The 23,827-nt window shown below is 44.6% G+C and overlaps 1 protein-coding gene across 2 annotated transcripts in view; it reads right to left on the bottom strand.

The window, feature by feature from the left end:
- The window catches only part of PDE4A (phosphodiesterase 4A), a 272,456-nt gene that overhangs the window by 37,180 nt on the left and 211,449 nt on the right, over positions 1 to 23,827 (bottom strand). For both annotated transcript variants that reach the window (XM_040414933.1, XM_040414934.1), the window contains exons 2-6: positions 18,915 to 19,100; positions 17,650 to 17,686; positions 15,696 to 15,766; positions 15,096 to 15,145; positions 13,761 to 13,873 (exon numbers count right to left, since the gene is read on the bottom strand). In XM_040414933.1, the coding sequence (XP_040270867.1) occupies positions 13,761 to 13,873; positions 15,096 to 15,145; positions 15,696 to 15,766; positions 17,650 to 17,686; positions 18,915 to 19,100 (457 nt within the window). The remainder of the gene's footprint in view (positions 1 to 13,760; positions 13,874 to 15,095; positions 15,146 to 15,695; positions 15,767 to 17,649; positions 17,687 to 18,914; positions 19,101 to 23,827) is intronic.

Genomic DNA, 23,827 nt, shown 5'->3' with positions numbered 1-23,827 from the left:
CGCGTTCTGTCTGGCCATACGACTGCGGGTGAAAAGCAGAAGAGAACGACAACCGAACCCCCAAGCGAGAACAGAAGGCCTTCCAGAATCTGGAAACAAACTGCGTGCCCCTATAGGAAACTATGTCTGAAGGAATGCCATGCAATTTGACAATGTGATCAACAAATGCCTGCGCCAGCGTTTTAGCATTGGGTAAGCCAGGAAAGGGAATGAAATGCGCCATTTTGCTAAAACCACCAGAATCACAGTCTTCCCCGAGGAACGAGGCAGGTCCGTAATGAAGTCCATGGACAGATGCGTCCAAGGACGGGAAGGAATGGGTAACGGGAGGAGAGGACCCGATGGCCGTGAATGAGGGACCTTGGCACGAGCGCAGGTCTCGCAGGCTGCCACAAAACCCTCAACTGTCTTACGAAGAGCCGGCCACCAGAATCTCCGAGCAATGAGATCCACTGTGGCTCTACTCCCCGGGTGCCCAGCAAGGACAGTATCGTGGTGCTCCTTAAAAACCTTGTATCGTAAAGCGAGAGGCACAAACAACCTCCCAGGAGGACAAAGATCAGGAGCCTCTGCCTGGGCTGCCTGAACCTCTGCTTCCAATTCAGGATAAAGAGCAGAGACGACCACCCCTTCAGCCAAAATGGGACCCGGGTCTTCAAAGTTCCCCCCTCCCGGAAAACAACGTGACAGGGCATCAGCCTTCACATTTTTAAACCCAGGGCGGAACGTGACAACAAAATTAAACCTAGAAAAGAATAAAGACCATCTGGCCTGTCTCGGGTTCAGATGCTTGGCTGACTCCAAGTAGGCCAGATTCTTATGGTCAGTAAACACGGTAATAGGGTGACTGGCTCCCTCTAGCCAATGGCGCCATTCCTCAAAAGCTAATTTGATGGCCAACAACTCCCTATCTCCCACATTGTAATTTCTCTCTGCGGAGGAGAGTTTCTTTGAGAAAAAGGCACACGGTCGCCATTTGGCAGGAGAGGGACCCTGAGATAAGACCGCACCCACACCCACCTCAGAAGCGTCCACCTTAACAATGAAAGGCAGAGAGACATCGGGTTGTACCAAGATGGGAGCGGAAGCAAAACTCTCTTTGATAGTAGAAAGGGCCTTAAGCGCATCCACCAACCAGGAAGAAAAATCTACCCCCTTTTTAGTCATATCAGTGAGTGGCTTAACAACAGAGGAATAATTCAAAATGAACTTTCTGTAATAATTGGCAAAGCCCAAAAACCGCATTAGCGCCTTCTGATTCTCAGGAAGCTCCCAATCAAGCACAGCGCGGACCTTCTCAGGGTCCATGCGAAAACCAGAAGCGGAGAGAAGAAAACCCAGAAATTGAATTTCTGGAACCGCAAACACACATTCTTCCAGTTTAGCGTACAATTTATTCTCCCGCAGAATCAGCAAGACCTGACGTAGGTGGTCTCGAAATCAGGAGAAAAAATCAAAATGTCATCCAGATACACTAGTACAAATTTCCCCATTAAATGAGAGAAAATGCTGTTCACAAAATGTTGGAAGACGGCCGGAGTATTCATCAAACCAAAAGGCATAACCAAATTCTCAAAATGGCCCTCAGGGGTATTGAAGGCCGTCTTCCATTCGTCTCCTTTCCTGACCAGGTTGTATGCCCCTCTTAAATCCAACTTAGAAAAAACTTTTGCCCCAACAATCTGGTTAAACAGGTCCGGGATCAGAGGAAGCGGCTAAGGATCACGAATTGTGATACAGTTCAGCTCCCTGAAATCCCAAAAAAAAACCAGCGGCAAAAGTCACTCCAACCATTTATTTGCTTTGCTTGCCAATCAATGGTGGGGTTATGTTTAGTGAGCCAGGGTAGCCCTAACACTAGAGGAGTAGGTAATCAGCCCAGGACAAAACATGACACATCCTCAACATGAGCATCATCCATAGTCAAACGGATATTGTGAACTATGCCCTTTAACGATTTTTTAGAAAGTGGAGCGGAATCGATAGCAAAAACAGGTATATCCTTTCCCAAAGTGCATACCTGGAAACCATGCGTTATTGCAAATTGATTATCAATGAGATTGACAGCTGCTCCACTATCTACAAAAATCTCACAAACAATGTTCTTGCTATCTAGCGCCACCCTGGCAGGTAGGACAAAACGGGAACTACAAGCAAACGGAAAACCTTCAATTTCCGCATCAACCTTGCCAATAGTAACAGATGGAAAGTTTTTAGAGGATTTTTTTCTTTTTGTTTCTTTATTACCCTCAAAAAACTCCCTGAATCTCCTAGAGGGACAAACATTTGCCAAATGATTTATACCTCCACAACAGAAACAAACCCTCCTCTGAGAGCTGAATCTTCTACTATCCGAGGCAAGCAAACCCAGCTGCATGGGCTCCTGCTCAGAGGAGATTGAGAGAGACTGAGGCCCCTGCGCACTGAATGAGACCTCCCCACTGTCCCTGGACTGGATATGACAGGAAGGAGTGATCTCTCCTCTCTCTCTAAGACGCCTGTCAATAAGAACAGCTCGAGACATGGCAGACTCCAACGACGCTGGTCTCTCATGAAAGGCAAATGCATCTTTCAATGCCTCCGAGAGACCATGGCAAAACTGACTTCGGAGTGCAGCATCATTCCAACCAGTATCAGCTGCCCATCTCCGAAATTCTTAAAAGTATAACTATGCGGACTGTTTACCCTGGCATAAAAGACGCAGTTTAGATTCAGCCAGAGCAATACGATCTGGATCATCATATATCTGACCCAAAATTTCATCCACCGATCGGAGGGGCCGTTCCCCCACCGGCAGCGAAAAGGCCCAAGACTGAGCAGCGAGATGATGATCCCCACCCTCTGCTCCTCATCACCAGAGGAATGGGGAAGTAGGCGAAAATGGAGTTTGCAAGCCTCTCTAAAACAAACAAAATTCTCACTACCCCCAGAGAACGTATCCGGAAGCGAGATCTTAGGCTCAGAACAAACTCCATGAACGCAAGCAGAACCGGTCATCTGAAACTGAGATACAGTTTTACGGAGATCTGCTACCTCCAATGAAAGACACCGCATGCGGTCCGTCAAGACTGAAACCGGATCCATGCTTAAAACGGTTTTGGTGGTTTATAATGTCACGGATAGTGTTGCAGAAAGCTGGAACTTATAAATAAACATCCGACTGACTTGATCCCAAACTAAGGAACAAATGGGTAAGCCCTATAAAAGCCCTAGAGCTCTCCCTGACTGCTCAGCCCATGCAAAGATCTCTATGATAGATAATTGCATGCCCTCGTGCCTCGACTGTATGACACCTGAACACCCTACAATAGTGAGGGGACACGACCACCGGCTCCCTGCACTTAATACGGAGGGAGTCAGGGTCACCTAGAATCAAGCCAGCAGAAACACACAAATAAAGGAAGAGACTTATCTGAGGAACCAGCAGTTGCAGCTTCTAGCAGAGAGCACAATCGAGGAAGTAGTATAAACCACAAAGTGAGGAAGTATGGGAGGGAATATAAAGGGAGGCAATCAGTGTGAATAGATGACAGCTGGGAGAAGGAAAAGAGATACCAAAGTGAAACCAAAACAAAAGAACATCATGCAGGAGGTACAGAAAAACGTCTGTCAGAGCTTCTTAGAGATCTGGCGGTGACAGTCAAGATGTGGCAAAATAATGAAGCAGGAGTCCTATCTTTTCGGGGAATTGAAAAAGTTCGACCTTCCACACGGGGAAGCGATTTTGGCAGATTCTTACTTCAAAAAGAAGCACATTGGATTTTTTGGCTTCACACTGTACAGCCATTGGGACGCAATGAACAGATAAGCTATGCCTGCTTCATTTGAGACCCATGGCCCATGGTTCCCTCAGGATGATTGAAGGGCGCTGGGTCAGTACCCTCTATCATGGTACTTCGTGTACACTGCAAACACAGGATGCGAGTTCTGAAATTTAGGATCAATGGCCCCTGTGCTACCTGGGGATCATTGGCATGATGCCTTGATTATACCATCAGTCTAATAACATTATGAATACAGGAATTGTGTTTTGCATCCTACATGCTGCTTTAATAATTTGGTGTCTATGATGCCTTGCGTTCTTTACATTGTTGTTAGATAGTTTTGCGCCAGACATTAGGCGCTATCCTACACCATCCTTCCCCCACACCCCTTTGTTCCTCTGTTTTCTATAGCCGCTTGTACGTCCCATTTACATGTGGTATATATACCTAGGCGAGATCGCACGCTTGTTGCTTGCAGAACCGGGGGAGAGCGGAGCCTAACGAGGTATGTCCCACTCCAGCTCTCTCATTGGCAGTGGCCGCGCTGCTCGCTCCACCTGGGGGTGGACTTTTTCCTTCATTAATTGTCCCAGTGTTGCGCGCGCTCACGGCCATACTAGCGCCGGACGCCTAACCACACGTGCGATCACATTGTTTTGTCTAAGCTGTTACTATCAAGGGCTCCTGATGATACATACAGTTAAAAAGGCTTGTTCATATCTCTAGCCCGGTGCTTCAGCGCTACAGTACTGGCGCAGGCACTCTGGCTGGGGCAGAGACCACACAGTAACCTTCAGCAGCGCCTGTAGTATAATCTGGGAATTACGGGCGTTTGCTGAAGTCGAGGTGCTATTAGGCAATGGGGGCTGTCAGAATTCCAGTGCTGCTATAGGTACAGGGTGTTTAACTGGTGGACATAATTCGTCATACCCACCCTTATATGTGCCCTTTCAGCAGAAGGGTCTGACCACGACCCTCACTTCATAGCACCACTGTATCACCACTAGCACGTGGTATGAACCACTTTTTGATGTGATGCCGGGTGCCATTGGCTAGCACCCGATTTCTCCCGGTTCACGTACCTCATCATCAATCATTAAAATTTTTGGCTGTCGGGAGTAAAGCTATATAGGGTTGTCCCCTGAAAAGATAGAATAAAATATTTACAAAAATGTGAGCGGTGTACTCACTTTTGTGAGGTACTGTAGCTAAGGTTCATCTGATTAAAATGCTGTCCGTCTTTTGTTGAGCTGAGAATTTGTTCCAGAGTTATGATACTTTTTCCTAATATGCAAATTAGGTCTTTAGTGCAACGAGGGAGTCACCATTGTTCTTGTTGCACCCAAACTCAGCTCCTTTCTGTGTCTAGCTCCTCCCTCTCTGCTTTGCCAATACCTGGCCCTGTCAATCAAAGCAATCAGGGAGGTACTAGCCAAAGAAAGGAGCAGAGCTTGGGTAGAACAAGAGCAACGGTGATGCCCTCATGGCACCAAATGTCTAATTTGCATATTAGGAAAAAGTCTCATAACTAGGGAACGGAGCCTCAAATCAAAAAAAGAAAAACAGCGTTTTAATCAGGGGAACCAAAGGGACTATGCAAACAGCTGAATAAGGAGGTGTCTGGCTATGGACACTTTTGGGGCAGTTTTTTATAATTGCATTTTACTAATTTTGGGCAGTTTTGTTGATACATAGTGTTAACAATCAGACTGTCCCTCCTAAATTCCACCAGCTGCTGTGAAGCTCATGTAAAGCTGTATCTATAACTATAATGAGTGTTTATGAGGTCAGGAGATAAGAGCTACACATGAGGGACAGTCTTCAAATACACTGATTTGTGGCCACAAGTATAACAAAAATTACTCAAAATTTTGAATAAAGACCAATTAGAAAAAAAAAAATTTTTAGCCCAAATTGAGTAAAATGCAATCATAAAAAACTGCCCCGAAAGTGTCCATAGCTTTTAAGAAGAAAAGTAAAAGTCGAGAAGGAAGGTGACAAGAATGGGAAGAGAAAGAAGGAGAAGAAAAAAGAGGAAGCAGATGACTAAAGAGATGACAAAGAAAGAAAAGGTGGATTGTAAAGGAAATGTGGCAGATGGAGAGGGTAAACCAGAAGAACAACAAGAAGGACGAAGGGATGACAAAAAGGAGATAATGAAGATGAAGTAGATGTCAAAGAGAAGGGAAAATGAAGTAGGAGGAGATCCCTAAGAACAGAAAGGAGATGATGATGAAGAAGAACTAGTAGTATATGACAAAGAAGAAGGAAAGAAAGAATCAAAGGGGAAGGGGGGGGGGGGCATTAAAAAAGTCAAGAAAAAAATGGCCACTTTCTTCCAGAAACAGCATCACACCCGTCCATGGGTTGTGTCTGGTATTGCAGCTCAGCTCCAATGTAGTGAATGGAGCAAGCTGTAATGCTACACACAACTTGTTGACAGTTGTGGCTCCATATTTTTCTAATCCTATAAAACCTCTTTAAAGGGGTTGCGCCATCTCATAGATTGGAATATCGTTAAGATATGCCACCCGTGTCAGATAGGTACAGGTCCCACACCTATCTCTAGAAATGAGCTCCCAAAGTAAACGATCGTGCACCGCACATGAGCGTCATGCTCGCCATTCACTTCTATGAGACTTCCAAAAATAGCCGAGCGAGCGTGCTTGGCCATTCTTGAAAGTCCCACAGAAATGAATAGAGGGCGGCCTAGCAATAAGCCACCAGTGTGTGAGGTGAGACAACCAATTTAAAAGAGATCACATCACTAAAACACCAAAAGATTTGCCACACCTTCATTGACAGAAGGCAACTTAGCTTCATCATCAAGTCTTGCCCATGGTCCCTTTGGGTTGCACAAGTTCCCTTCTACAGTATTTATCAAGAAAGTTGGCTTGTCGTCTATAGTATTCAAGACTGGAGCAAACAACATGGATATTGCATAATCCCACAAGAGAACCTTAACTATTATATTTCAGGAGAGTCCTCAAAAAGTTGCAAGTAGAGTAGACGGCCAGGAAACACAGCAACAACATTAACCACTCATTTACTCCATTCACTGCAACAAATGATGCTCAGAAGATCTGATCACCAAATCTCAACTTTCAAAAACAGCAGACTTGGCTGAGGTGCTGTGACATCACTGGTCATGAATCAACCCTCCAAAATTAGGTTATACCCTACATGTTGCAATTTGGGCCTCGAGCACTGACTATGTCTACAGGTTCTCCTGTATTGGTTGACCCACAGAAGTACGACAGGGTCATAGGCATGATTTCCTGGTCCATGGATGAACCACCTGTGAATAAAAACATCTGCCTCTGTAGCCCTCAGACGAGGGCTCAGGGACCGAATTGCAGCATTATCATGGGTCTATTCCTAATGAATAAACATTACAGTGGATGAATGAGAACCGTATGGCACAGATTTTTCTAGCACAAGGAGACAGTGGGGCAAGTCCTTTATCTTCCAGGCATTGTTTACATCCAGTGACTTGTCCAAGGTCACAAGCAGCTGACACTGGTATTTGAGCTACGGTCTGCAGGAAGTGGCGGTCTACACAGTGCACCTACTATAGAAGGAATGTAACATCTGCACAATAGACCTGAGGCTATACCACCAGTGCTAAAATAACAAAAAATAAATAAATTAAGGATGGGCTCCTTATTTTGGCCTTCTTGGACCATTCGTCTACCAAAAGTAAGATGATCTGAGTTAAAGAGTAAGGTAAGGCATATTCAAGGACTAAAGAGATAACATTACGCACAGGTGGTTCTAGGTGGACTGGATAGGTACAAAGTACTCCTTGAGGGCATCCTATATGGCTATAGTAATCAGTCATATATAGATAGGGGTATGGTGGGTACATAAGCAGACCTCAGTGCAGCAATGGTCTCCAAGGTCAATATGAAAGCTTTATCTACTATAAACTATGGCACCCCTAAAATGTCCAATGAGAAAGGTGGCAACAACGCTGTGGGTTGGCCCCAAAGTTAGCCCATGACATCACTAGCACTTATTTCAGTGATGTCACTAGTTCAAAGCAGCCATGGGTAACCTCGACACGGCTATTGCGTCTGACCCCCCACCCCCAACAACGTGCAGTCAATCTCTCCAAATGAGCAGAAGATATCAATAAACACGTTTATGATTATTACCTGGTCCCACCATCCAACCAGCCAAGGTCTGGAGCATGTCTCACAGAAGAAATCTACTAAGGGCATTTTTCAATCCTAGATGGATATATCCGAAGGAATCCAGTCCGCAGGACGAGGCCAACCGCCAAAGCGTCCGCGATCCACAAGCAGGCAAAGTCTTCCAAAAAGTTTGAGATCCCTATTTAATTCGTAGATCAAAATACCGGTTTCCAGAGATATCATTCGCAATCCCCAAATCATCAGAGGAGCAGAGAAAGCTTAATGAAAAAAAAAAAAAAAAGTCTTCAATTTTATTATCCTCGGAAGAAAGGAGAAAAAAATAAATAAAATTTAAATTTAAAAAAAAAAAAAAAAAAAATCAAGAGCAATGATATCCTTTCGTGTTTCCAGTTAGATTTGTATATTTACTTGAAGCTGAGTGAAATTTTTGATTTTTTTGTTTGTTTCCTGAAGAAGAAAAATGACTGCAATAATTCCAGTTAAAAAAATTTCATTCTCCGAAAGCACACACAGAAGATGATGACAACGATGGTCGGAGTTTGAGGACACCGGTCTTCTTGCCCTATAGTTGGCTGCTGTTGCTTGGTTTCACGGCAAAGCTCAGGGATGTTGGGTGCAACAAAAACTTGGGGGGGTCAAATCCCCGAATCATCAGAGGTGACATGGGACCTATCACTTGGCTCACAAGAAAACACCATGTGGGAGGTAGACGAGAGACTGTTGGTATTTTCCTTCTCCTCCATAAAATTCGACACAGCCCCCAAAAATAACAAAAATTCTAAAGACCCCCTCGGGCCCTTAAAATATGGAGAAAGGGGTCCATCATGACACCCCACAAGGAGTCAATATTAATAACGAAAAAAAAAATCAGTATCCACATCCAAAAATGCAGCTAGGCCGGTGATTTTAACCCATCACTACCAGGATGTGAGGAGGAAAAAAAAATCCAGCAGCTTCTCCTGTTTTATTTGTGGGTTACATCTTTAAAGCCTTTAGCAATTGCCCTGCACCCCCTCCCGCCCCACCCCCCACCCCTTGTCGTCCTCTTCTTCTTCCTCCGTGTCTTGATGTGGGGGGGGGGGAAAGGAAAACAAGTCACTGTTTTGGAGGGCCTAAGAAACTGCAAGATAAGGCCTCTTCCTGCATCCTTAAGGGGAAAAGAGGAGGTAGCATATTATCACAGCATCCTTCCTGGGTACCAGATCCGAGCTGCAGCCTGGGCGGATGGAGGCGACTAGCACATGGACGGTGGAAGAGAGGATGAGCAGGAAGGTGGTCCGTCTTCTCTTCTAGGCTGGAGATGCCTCCTGTAGGGCCGTTTGTCTGCCAATATCTCCCGTTATTCGTACATGTAGCATACTGCAGTAGGCAGGGATGTGATGTAAAATGCAAAGGGAGGGGAGGAGAGGGAAGGGGGAGGGAGCGAGAGCAGCAGCCGTGCTTCTAGGCATGACATTCTCACATTCAGACAGCGCAGGGAATCTCATTTCCTTTAAGAAAAGGGCTATTATGACTTGGGATTATGTACCCCCAACCCCCCCCCATTGACCACAGTAAAGGTGTAAGGTATGCTAGGTCCATAACTGACCAGATCACCAGCTCAGATGGGTTTATTTACCTGGCACCCCTCCTTATTATCACAGTCACCTCTAGGGACAATCACTGAGATCACCTTCTACCCCATACATCATGGAGATCAGGGGATCGAGGCTTTCAGAAGATCACTTTATATTGTTCCTCCTCCTCATCTTCATGACATTGGTCAGGTTGCTCCTCAAGATCATTTGAAGCCTGTTTTCCCTCATCGACAAAGAGAATACACAAATCCCAAAGTGGCTCAGTGGTTAAGAGTGCTGGCTCTGACTATGACGGAGGATTGATGTGTAAATCCAACGTCAGCCACCCATGACCTTGGAAAGTCAGCCGGTGCTCTGCTGGTCTCTGTCCCAAGCTCTTCAGAACTGGGATGTGTACTAAATAGCTAGAGTAGCTAATATCTACACATGTGTGGTCTACAGCCTGGGAGCACAACATGGGGCCTGCAGTGCCGATCTGTGTGGCCCCCAGCCCTCACTTATCTAATGACTGCTTGGCACTCCGGAGAGGAAGGAGTGAGGTGGATGCATGTGTCTCCTGTACACCACACAATGGAGATAGCTACCATTATGATTGGCCACCTCAACACCTCCTCTGGAAGACCAACAAAGAAACAGGGGCCTTCAATCCACAGAAACGGGCCCCAGACCTATTAGAACAATTCTATCTACCCATCTATCTATGCTCAAGCCTCGAGAAAGGTCCCATAGAGGTGGGCTGAAATGTTCCGTTTTGGGGTAATAAAATAGGTCCATCACTCTTCTACCTTCATTGAAATGCTGCCTCATTTTTCAAGATCTATCTATCTATCTCATATCTATCTATCTATCTATCTATCTATCCCTCTCATATCTACAGTTAGGTCCATAAATATTGGGACATAGACACAATTCTAACATTTATGGCTCTTTACACCACCACAATGGATTTGAAATGAAACTAACAAGATGTGCTTTAACTGCTGACTGTCAGTTTTAATTTGAGGGTATTTACATCCAAAACAGGTGAACGGTGTAGGAATTACAACAATTTGCATATGTGCCTCCCACTTGTTAAGGGACTAAAAGTAATGGGACAATTGGATTCTCAGCTGTTCCATGGCCAGGTGTGTGTTATTCCCTCATTATCCCAATTACAATGAGCAGATAGAAGGTCCAGAGTTCATTTCAAATGTGCCATTTGCATTTGGAATCTGTTGCTGTCAACTCTCAAGATGAGAACCAAAGAGCTGTCATTATCAGTGAAGCAAGCCATCATTAGGCTAAAAAAACAAAACAAATCCATCAGAGAGATAGCTGAAGAATTCTTTCCCTGGTGAAGAAAACACCCTTCACAACAGTTGGCCAGATCAAGAACACTCTCCAGGAGGTAGGTGTATGTGTGTCAAAGTCAACAATCAAGAGAAGACTTCACCAGAGTGAATACAGAGGGTTCACCACAAGATGTAAACCATTGGTGAGCCTCAAAAACAGGAAGGCCAGATTAGAGTTTGCCAAACGACATCTAAAAAAACCTTCACAGTTCTGGAACAACATCCTATGGACAGATGAGACCAAGATCAACTTGTACCAGAGTGATGGGAAGAGAAGAGTAGGGAGAAGGAAAGGAACTGCTCATGATCCTAAGCATACCACCTCATCAGTAAAGCATGGTGGTGGTAGTGTCATGGCGTGGGCATGTATGGCTGCCAATGGAACTGGTTCTCTTGTATTTATTAATGATGTGACTGCTAACAAAAGCAGCAGGATGAATTCTGAAGTGTTTCGGGCAATATTATCTGCTCATATTCAGCCAAATGCTTCAAAACTCATTGGACGGTGCTTCACAGTGCAGATGGACAATGACCCAAAGCATACTGCAAAAGCAACCAAAGAGTTTTTTTAAGGGAAAGAAGTGGAATGTTATGCAATGGCCAAGTCAATCACCTGACCTGAATCCGATTGAGCATGCATTTCACTTGCTGAAGACAAAACTGAAGGGAAAATGCCCCAAGAACAAGCAGGAACTGAAGACAGTTGCAGTAGAGGCCTGGCAGAGCATCACCAGGGATGAAACCCAGCGTCTGGTGATGTCTATGAGATCCAGTCTTCAGGCTGTAATTGACTGCAAAGGATTTGCAACCAAGTATTAAAAAGTGAAAGTTTGATTTATGATTATTATTCTGTCCCATTACTTTTGATCCCTTAAGAAGTGGGAGGCACATATGCAAACTGTTGTAATTCCTGCACCGTTCACCTGATTTGGATGTAAATACCCTCAAATTAAAGCCGACAGTCTGCAGTTACAGCACATCTTGTTCGTTTCATTTCAAATCCATTGTGGTGGTGTATAGAGCCAAAAATGTTAGAATTGTGTAGATGTCCCAATATTTATGGACCTGACTATCTATCCCTCTCATATCTATCTATCTATCTATCTATCTATCCCTCTCATATCTATCCCTCTCTAGATATTAAATAGACATCTAATATCTAAACAGCAATTGAACCTCATTTACAGATTACACACAGTGGAGAAGCTAAATAACACGGCCATGTCTTCTACTGAATAACATCCTGGATTATACCGCAGAGCGGCACTACTAGGCAGGAGCTATACACAATACTGCCATGTGGGCTCTAGGTGGTACTGTTATAGGCACTGTATGGTGGTATTTACTGTACAGAACTATTATGTAGGCCCTATATATTGTACTATTATGTGGTTTCTATGTGGTACTAATACCTGCACTATATGGTGGCATTATTTACTTGTGTAGAACTGTTATGCAGGCACCATATTATCAGGTGGTTTCAATGTGGTACTGTTACTTACACTATATGGTGGTATTTACTGTGTAGAACTATTATGTAGGAATCATACTACTAGGCGGTTTCTAGGTGTTATTTTTATTTGCACTGTATGGTGCATTATCTCTCTCTCTCTCATATATCTCTCATATCTCTCTCATAGCTCTCTCATATCTCTCTTATATCTCTCTCATATCTCTCTCTCTATTAGATAGCTTTGCTATATATCTATCTAATACTTATCTATTAGCTGTCTATCTAATATATAAAATGGACCTGTCTATTTAATATCTCTCTCAGATCTTACAATAAGAGTGATTGCACGGCCACAACATAGTTGCCAACTGTCCCGCATTTTCAGAGACAGCCCCAGCAAATTCGGGCTGTTCCAGGTCAAAAATGGTCAAGTGGGCATTTCTTGGCACAGTCTGGGCATTCCCATGGGCGGGGTTTTGGATGCCCCGATTACGTTGGTAGGTGCGCCACAATATCATGGGTGTGGCTGTAGTAGAGAACGTCCCACAAGGAATGCGTATACAGTAATACAAGCCATCCACCAACACAAAGCCACCGCTAACACCTCTGCAGCGTGTTCACACACGGGCGCCACGCAGAAGTGTCACTGCTGTCCAGGACTAGGAAAACATGTCTTGCTGTGACACCCAAGGCCACGCCTGAGCAGGAGATGCGCGTGGTGCTGCAGCGCGGTCCCTGGGACAGGTGTGGTGCTGTTTTCTGTAGAAGGCGGGTTTTCCCAATCGCAGAGAGCGGGAGTCCCCGAGATAACGACCTATCTACCGTACAGTACCCCTCCATAGTACACATTTCACAATTCTTATAGCACAGTGTCCACGGAGGGGAGTCCCAGATATCAGCTGTGATCTGTGAAGGAACCAGCTAGCAAGTGTTGGATATTCCTGTAGCGCCACCACAGGTGAAATGAAGCATTACATGGTGCCCATTGAAATCAATGAGGTCTCTGTGTAAGGCCCTATGCACACAACAGTATTTTTGGTCCGCATCCGATCTACATTTTTTGCAAAACAGAGACACTGAACGGCCAAATATGTCGGAGAGATCAGCGGCAATCTGTAACGTTATCTGGAAGCAAGTGCTCAATTCCTCTGCAGCGCCACCACAGGGGAAATGAAGCATTACACATTTTCCACTGCCGTAAATAGACAGCTTGTATAATGCACAGACATGCTCCACTGGGGGCGCTCTTCATGTCCCCTATAAGCCAGGCTGCTGACTGGCTACAGAGTCCCTAAAGGGACATTTAAAAACGGGTTTTCTAAACTGGAGAATCTCTATACATGTCATCAATGTCACCACCGAGCGTACGAATCAGTGACACATTTACAGGCATTATGGGATACATATGGAGATCTCCATTAACAGGCCCGAGACCCAGACACAGCAGATGAGTCCACGTGGGTGCACCAGACTCTTACCTTGTTGGAAGCCATTTCACTGACAGAGCGATAGGTCTGTACGGTCTCCAGCTGATCTAGACACCAATCTAGTTCTTCTAACGTCTCTTTGGCTAGCTGCTGATAAGTCTCCTCTGTAATGACAAAGAGCCAGGGATGAAAGGATCCTGTACTGATCCCGAGTTACATCCTGTATTATACCCCAGAGCTGCACTCACTGTTCTGCTGGTGGAGTCACTGTGTACAAACATTACTTATCCTGTACTGATCCCGAGTTACATCCTATATTATACTCCAGAGCTGCACTCACTATTCTGCTGGTGGAGTCACTGTGTACATACATTACTTATCCTGTACTGATCCTGAGTTATATCCTGCATTATACTCCAGAGCTGCACTCACTATTCTGCTGGTGCAGGCACTGTGTACATACATTACTTATCCTGTACTGATCTTGAGTTACATCCTGCATTATACTCCAGAGCTGCACTCACTATTCTGCTGGTGGGGTCACTGTGTACATACATTACTTATCCTGTACTGATCCTGAGTTACATCCTGTATTATACTCCAGAGCTGCACTCACTATTCTGCTGGTGGAGTCACTGTGTACTGATCCTGTATTATACTGCAGAGCTGCACTCACTATTCTGCTGGTGCAGTCACTGTGTACATACATTACTTATCCTGTACTGACCCTGAGTTACATCCTGTTTTATCCTCCAGAGCTGCACTCACTATTCTGCTGGTGGAGTCACTGTGTACATACATTACTTATCCTGTACTGATCCTCAGTTACATCCTGTATTATACTCCAGAACTGCACTCACTATTCTGAGGGTGGAGTCACTGTGTACATACATTACATTACTTATCCTGTACTGATCCTGAGTAGCATCCTGTATTATACTCCAGAGCTGCACTCACTATTCTGCTGGTGAAGTCACTGTGTGCATACATTACTTATCCTGTACTGATCCTGAGTTACATCCTGTATTATACTCCAGAGCTGCACTCACTATTCTGCTGGTGGAGTCACTCTGCACATATATTACATTAATTATCCTGTACTGATCCCGAGTTATATCCTGTATTATACTCCAGAGCTGCACTCACCACTGTTAAAAAGGTCAGACACTGACTAAAGGGTAGTTTCTCCACTAGGTGGCACTACAGACATAGCGTTCTTTCTCTTGGAAGTCACATTCTAGGTGGCATATAAGATACGTTGCTGTGTGCATGGAGGACTAAGCAGAGGTGCAGCGTCTGGGGCACTCTACAATATAAACCCCACCCCACCTCTCGGCCTGACCTGCTCTTCCTATGCCCCCAGTCTACGGTCAGGCTGACACTTACCTGAGAGGGTGGCTTTACAGACCGTTTGCTGAGGCATTACTGGGGAGCGTCTGGCAAAGAGAACAAGAACATCTTCCATTAATATGTCATGAATCCAATTCATCAGACTCGAAAGACTGTCAAATTCCTTTAATCCAGAAAATCTGAGAGTCCAGTACCACTGGCTGTTCTTACTGAGACACAAGTGGATAGCAGTACGGTAAAATTCCTTTAATCTGGCCCCACTAGGTCTTGGATATACTGTATGCCGGATTACCAAATGGTCTGTATGATGCCATAAAAAAGTATAAAACCCAATTGGACGTGGCACAGAACCTTCATCAAGAAAGTCCAGCACAGACTTGTGTAGTTAGTATACTCTGCGCTGGATTATCGGATGCCTGATTAAAGGAAATCTATATATTTTATAAGGGTGTAAGGGGAAGGGGTCCTTACAAGGGCTTTCCATCCTACGTATTGATAACATAGACCCGCAATCTCCCAACCCAACATTCCCGATCCTCCCCCCCCCCCATGCCAAATGATTGCTGACTGAACCTCTACTACACAGGGGTGGTCCGCCAGCACCACCAGAACCTCACTGGATGGACGAGTACTCACTTGTTGGTAGGTGTGGTAACATTGGCAAGGATGGTGAAATTGTTCCGGACACTACGCAGGCTGGCCAGCACCTAGGGGTGTACAAGCAGATTACACACAGTGGAGAAGCGAAATAACATGGCCGCCATATCGTCTACTGAGCCACATCCCGGATTATACCGCAGAGCGGCACTACTAGGCAGGCGGGCTCTATGTGCTAGTGTTATTGGCACTGTATGGAGGCGGTATTATTTACTGTACATAACCATTATGTAGGCCCTATATAATTATTGACACTATATGGTGGTATATACTGTGTAGAACTATTATGTAGGTATTATATATCATATTAGGTGGTTTCTAGGTGATATTGCTACTTGCACTATATGGCGGTATTATTTATTGTGTAGAACTATTATGTAGGCATTATATATGGTATTATTATGTGCGTCCTATGTGGTACTGTTATTTGCACTATATGGTGGTATTATTTACTGTACAGAACTATTATGTAGGCCCTATATATTGTACTATTATGTGTGTTCTCTGTGGTATTTTTATTTGAACTATATGGTGGTATTTACAGTATAGAACGATTATGCTGGCATTATATATCGTACTATTAGGTGGTTTCCATGTGGTACTAATACCTGCACTATATGGTGGCATTATTTACTTGAGTAGAACTATTATGCAGGCACCATATTATCAGGTGGTTTCCATGTGGTACTGTTACTTGCATTATATGGTAGTATTTACTGTGTAGAACTAGTATTTAGGTACTATATATTGTACTATTATGTGGGTTCAATGTGGTACTATTATTTGCATTATATAGTGGTATTTACTGTGTAGAACTATTGTGTAGGAATTAAATATTGTACTATTATGTGTGTTCTCTGTGGTATTGTTATTTGCACAATATATGGTAGTATTATTTACTGTGTAGAACTATTATGTAGGTACTATATATTGTACTATTATGTGGTTTCTATGTGGTACTAATACCTGCACTATATGGTGGCATTATTTACTTGTGTAGAACTGTTATGCAGGCACCATATTATCAGGTGGTTTCAATGTGGTACTGTTACTTACACTATATGGTGGTATTTACTGTGTAGAACTATTATTTAGGTACTATATAACGTACTATTAGGTGGTTTCTATGTGGCATTGTTATTTGCACTATATGGTGGTATTATTTAGGCTCTTTACGGTACGGTTTGGACAATGTTATGGTAATATTACCTTCCATCTTTTTACAAAATCAGGCTTACATATATATATGTATAAGTGTCTATATAGAAGTATATCGAAGTATGACAGCTTAAGGAAACATGATGCTGTGAGGGGAATTTTTTGTCAAATGTCTGCTGTGTAATGGTGAGAAAAAATAAAATGTTAGTGCGTCCAATAAACCTGACCTACAGAACAGATTTCAACACTTGTTCTGTCCCTGTAGAGCGATTATCGGTAGACTACCTGCCTCAACAGAGAGAGTGAGCGAGTGCAAGACAGACCACGCGGGTCAGGGTCTGAAATGCACTTTCTGACTCATTAGAGGCTCAAGCTACTGTTCCATCCTCCCCATGCTTTACACTGCAGCATTGCTTGTTCTTATTGGCCAGGGAGTCAATGTATGGAGAGCGGATGTATATTACAACAGGGACTCAATCGGGTCAAGTCCACACATAGAATGTGCACTGGGAAGCCTAAGGACTGCAATCAATACTGACAAACACATGCACCCAGTACCGACACGTAGGACCGGACAGGTGGGCAATGATGTGGGGGCTGTGGAGACAGGGTTGTCAAGGTCCACATATGCTATGGGGCCTAGAAGCATGGGTGCCTAAGCTCAGGGTGTCCGTAGTGTAGACCATGGCTCCATCTCCCTCCAGGGACCCCATAGCAGGTTCACCATTATAATCACTGAAGAGTGGTAGGAGGTAGATTCCTCCCATATACCTACCTGAGCAAATGGGGTAACAATGAGGTCTTCAGCGTGCCTGTAACGAGAGGACCAGACTGGTTAGATCAAAGATCCCATTCATGATAAAACTGGGGCACAAACTTTCCATTCTGCCTTCCTGCATGGGTCAAAGGGCATGTCGGAGGGGACATGCATAGGAAAACCGGAACAAATGATCTTCTAAAAGAGTTTTTATAGAACAGGCACGGCAAAGGAGGCATCAAGGTCACGTCCTATAGCTCCACCATTATTGGTGCAGGAGATTCAGAGAGCATGCCGAAAAGTCATGAACGTCTTCTTCTCTGACTAACGGGAAATGGGGATCTATAGATAGTGTATATTACCACATGTAGCCTACCGTATACAGATCGTACATTAAGCACAATAATAAAACTGTATGCAGTGAGCTCCCCCTAGTGGCGAGTGCAGGAAGCCAGAATTTCATCAATGCAGGAGATTTGGGGTTGTACTCTTACACTGGCCACAGACATTGGATAATCTTCTAGCCAAGACTATGGGTCCTCTAACAAGGGCCAATGCTGGGCACTAGTCCATGGCTGGCCATAGACAAGTCGATCAGTGCTCATTTACAGGACCTTCCAGCTGGCTCAGTGCAAATGTGAGAGGGGGACGAATGATCATTATTACGATCGTTCGTCCCCTATTCACTTTGCAGAATTTTAGTTGCTGCATGAAAGGTACGATCACCTAACAAGCAGCAACTGATGGGCCCAAGGGGCAGGGGCAACTGATGGGAACGAGGGGCAGGGGCAAATGATGGGAACGAGGGGCAGGGGCAACTGATGGGAACGAGGGGCAGGGGCAAATGATGGGAACGAGGGGCAGGGTCAATGATGGGAACGAGGGGCAGGGGTCAATGATGGGAACGAGGGGCAGGGGTCAATGATGGGAACGAGGGGCAGGGGTCAATGATGGGAACGAGGGGCAGGGGTCAATGATGGGAACGAGGGGCAGGGGTCAAATGATGGGAATTTGCTCTCGAAGGAATATTCCTGATGATTGACCCGGGTAAAAGAAGGTCAGTATTTACTGTCTAGAATCTACCGATTATGGCAAGGTCCTCACCTACTGCAACTCTCAGCATGTTCCATCCATTCCTATAGGAGGCTTGAGCAATAGAGCATGCTGGGAGTTGTAGTTTTTACAACTGCTGGAGGTTGAGGAACCCTGGATAATAGTCATCGTCACCATAAAACAAGCAGGGGATATGCATGCAGCCACCATTCCCAGAAAGTGCCACTTACGCCTCGCTGGTGACAGAGGAGTTCCGGGACATGGTTTTGGGGGACATGTCATAGTCACTGTCCGACCGGTACAGGAACGACTCCCTCCTCTGGCTTTGTGGGAAGCTGGGGTGCAGCACCAGCCCTGGACTCGCCTGCGAATCAATCGGGCTGCGACCTGGAGAAGGCCCATTTTCCACATCGAAGCTGCGAAGAGAAAGGAAATACGGGTTACTGCATGCGATCAAAAGACGGAGGGCACTATATACCGCAATAAAGTCCTACACACTCTATATGGCCCACCACGCGGTCCTGTGCCATTATGGCCACCTACATCTCTGGCTAGGTTCTGGTCGTCACCCAGCTTTTCCAGGATGCTGAATGGATGATGAGGATTTTCTCCTGCCCATTGTCTATGGCTGACCCACGTCAGTCCTTTAATTGAAAGCGGACGCTAATCTCGACCACAGATTGCTGGGGATAAACGCAGACTGTCTCCGCGCTCCAGCCATTTGGGAAATGAGATCAGTCGCCCTCTGACTCCGGTTCTGTGGGGAGGAGCGCAGGAGCTTTACTAAAGGCTGTACATCTGGAGCGGGCGCTCACGTCAGTGGGGCGGCTGTGCCGGGAGGGGGGATTAAGACAAGAGAAAAAAGGGACAAAGGTTAAGAGAGTGAACGTCGAGGAATAACAGGGGATCATTCATTAGACTGATGAGCTGGAAAGGGGAGGCAGGAGGTGGAACTACAAGTCCCAGGACTGTCCGCCATTACTGGAAACTATAAGTTCTCATGCATACAGAGCCATAAAAAACACGGAAGGCACACCGTGTGCATCCTGCGTCTGTATGTCCGTCCCGCAAAATAATAGAACATGTCCTATTCTTGTCCATTCTGCGGTCAATAGGCATTTAGGCTCACGGAAATCGCGGGATGCACACAAAAAGGATCCGCGTGTTGACGATCAGCGGTTTTCAAATTCCATACGGTCCCAGTATTATGACAGCGGATGTGGAACTACAAGCCCCAGCATTACGTCAGCCGGCCCTGCTGTGTGTTAGCGTCCCTCCGGTTGCGGGGACACCTGCACATATGTCACACAGTAGGCGCACATGTCTCTGCTCTAGTATTTGCTCTACGCACCACGTTAATCTCCGCTCTGTCAGGGGCCAGATCCCAGCTGATAAGAAGTGACAGATTATCATCGTCACCCGGGCGGGAGGGTCAGGCCGCTGTGGTGACATCACATGTGACACAGGAGACTGCTAGGAGGCTAGACACCCCAGACGCCGGCTGTGCACCGCGATGGCAGTGGGATTACTGGAAGGACTAGCAAAAATATACAGACCTCACATCTGAACCCCAAATGATGACAGCCGTGGGGCAGTGGGGTAATTTATGCAATGCGCCCCCCCCCCCCCCCCCGCTCCTGGCTGCAATGGGTTAATGCCCACTATATCCCTAAACGTATATGCCCAAAGCCTCTGATCAGGACGCTGAAGTTACATATGGAAAACAACAGGCAATCAGTATATGCTGTGAGAGGACATAGATAAGGAAGAGCTCATGGGTGTAATACCACAATGCTCCTGCAGTGGCCGCTGGAGGAAAAATGTGAGGCCATCTGCAGCGTCCAAAACCAGTGACTATCCGCTAATTGCCAGCAGGTCCTCATGTAGGGAAGATGGATTCCAGACCTGAACAACACCCTGTAAAGAGTATTTATATTTTTGAGCACCATTTTATTGTTACATGTACAATACACTAAATGTGACTCACCGTGTATATACATTACTTATCCTGTACTGATCCCGAGTTACATGCTGTATTATACTCCAGAGCTGCACTCACTATTCTGCTGGTGCAGTCACTGTGTACATACATTACTTATCATGTACTGATCCCGAGTTAGATCCTGTATTATACTCCAGAGCTGCACTCACTATTCTGCTGGTGCAGTCACTGTGTACATACATTACTTATCCTGTACTGATCCCGAGTTACATCCTGTATTATACTCCAGAGCTGCACTCACTATTCTGCTGGTGCAGTCACTGTGTACATACATTACTTATCCTGTACTGATCCTGAGTTACATCCTGTATTATACTCCAGAGCTGCACTCACTATTCTGCTGGTGCAGTCACTGTGTACATACATTACATTACTTATCCTGTACTGATCCTGAGTTACATCCTGTATTATACACCAGAGCTGCACTCACTATTCTGCTGGTGCAGTCACTGTGTACATACATTACTTATCCTGTACTGATCCTGAGTTAGATCCTGTATTATACTCCAGAGCTGCACTCACTATTCTGCTGGTGGAGTCACCGTGTACATACATTACTTATCCTGTACTGATCCCGAGTTAGATCCTGGATTATACTCCAGAGCTGCACTCACTATTCTTCTGGTGGAGTCACTGTGCACATACATTACTTATCCTGTACTGATCCCGAGTTAGATCCTGTATTATACTCCAGAGCTGCACTCACTATTCTGCTGGTGGAGTCACTGTGTACATACATTACTTATCCTGTACTGATCCTGAGTTAGATCCTGTATTATACTCCAGAGCTGCACTCACTATTCTTCTGGTGGAGTCACTGTGTACATACATTACTTATCCTGTACTGATCCTGAGTTACATCCTGTATTATACTCCAGAGCTGCACTCACTATTCTGCTGGTGCAGTCACTGTGTACATACATTACATTACTTATCCTGTACTGATCCCGAGTTATATCCTGTATTATACACCAGAGCTGCACTCACTATTCTGCTGGTGGAGTCACTGTGTACATACATTACTTATCCTGTGCTGATCCTGAGTTAGATCCTGTATTATACTCCAGAGCTGCACTCACTATTCTGCTGGTGCAGTCACTGTGTACATACATTACTTATCCTGTACTGATCCTGAGTTACATCCTGTATTATACTCCAGAGCTGCACTCACTATTCTGCTGGTGGAGTAACTGTGTACATACATTACTTATCCTATACAGACCCTGAGTTACATCCTGTATTATACTCCAGAGCTGCACTCACTATTCTGCTGGTGGGGTCACTGTGTACATACATTACTTATCCTGTACTGATCCTGAGTTACATCCTGCATTATACTCCAGAGCTGCACTCACTATTCTGCTGGTGGAGTCACTGTGTACATACATTACTTATCCAAAGTTAGGGTACTTTCACATTAGTGCTTACGTTTTCTGGTATTGAATTCCGTCATAGCGGCTCAATACCGCAAAAAAACGCTTCCGTTTTGTGCCCATTCATTGTCTCTGGGGACAAAACGGAAGAGAACGGAATGCTCCAAAATGCATTCTGTTCCGTTTAGTTGCGTTCCCAGACCGGAGAGCAAACCGCAACAGGTTGTATTTTTCTTTCTGTCCTGGGAAAAACGGAAAAGCGGATCCGGCATTACCCCCAATGCAAGTCAATGGGGACGGATCCATTTTCTCTGCCACAATAGAAAACAGATCCGTTTCTATTGACTTTCAATGGAGATAATGACGGATCGGTCCTTGCTATGTTACAGATAATACATGGTTGTATTATGAGTAACTGAAGTGTGAAAGTACCCTTACATCCTGCATTATATCCAGAGCTGCATTCACTCAAATGTGCATGCTTCAGAGCTGAACTTCTTGCTCTTCTGCACTGATCCGGCATTCTGGGAAGTGTACTCTTTACAGCAACCAGCAGAATTATCCCCAATATCAGAGAGGAGAGCTGCTACATGAGAGCAGCTCCCGCACTGGGGGTCCTGGCTCACGCATGGTAATGGGCGGCGTGTAGTACTACACTTCCCCTGCAGTGGGCGCACTTCCCATGGCAAAACATGGCAGTGTAATAATTACACCTTACTTCTTAATGCCCATAAGTTGTACTTGTCCCCTCCCCCATGACACAGACACGGCCGGTCTCCATAGCGGTGGGAATCCTTTACATGGCACATACAATACTTACCATTGATTAATTAAGATGAAGCCTAATTATTAACAGAGTAACAGATCGCACCTTCCTACAAATCCGAGGTGTTTACAGAAGGACACCGCGACCTTGTTGTTGTCATTGTCACCTATGAACCTGCAGTACAGAAAACGGTGTATACACCGACATGAGGACTGCTCAGAGACAGAAAATACTAGGGTAATATTAATTATCCTAGTATTATTAATTAAGGTAATTATACATATTAGGGTAAGGATGCTTTCAGCCAGCAGTAATACAGGGTAGACTTATAATACCGGACCTTTCACAGTTCTATCGGTCCAAACTTACATCAGTATAGAACCAAGTAGTGTTACTCGTCTTCTACTAATAGGAATATTACTAACACTAAGGATGATGTAATATTATAAATACTAAAAAATGATAATGTAATATTACTAATAGAATGGATGATGATGTAATAATATTAATGCTAAGGATGATGATGTAATATTACTAATGATGAGGATGATGTAATATTACTAATGATGAGGATGATGTAATATTACTAATGATGAGGATGATGTAATATTACTAATGATGAGGATGATGTAATATTACTAATGATGAGGATGATGTAATATTACTAATGATTAGGATGATGATGATGTAATATTACTAATGATTAGGATGATGATGTAGTAATATTACCAACGACGATGATGATGTAATATTACCAACGATGATGATGATGTAATATTACTAACGATGATGATGATGTAAATATTACGAATGATGAGGATGATGATGATTTAATATTACCAATGATGAGGATGATGTAATATTACTAATGATGAGGATGATGTAATATTACTAATGATGAGGATGATGTAATATTACTAATGATGAGGATGATGTAATATTACTAATGATTAGGATGATGATGATGTAATATTACTAATGATTAGGATGATGATGTAGTAA

The sequence above is a fragment of the Bufo bufo genome, chromosome 1 (assembly GCF_905171765.1).
Source record: "Bufo bufo chromosome 1, aBufBuf1.1, whole genome shotgun sequence".
NCBI lineage: Eukaryota > Metazoa > Chordata > Amphibia > Anura > Bufonidae > Bufo > Bufo bufo.
The sequence above is the reverse complement of the archived record's forward strand: the minus strand, read 5'-3'. Positions and strand labels throughout refer to the sequence as shown.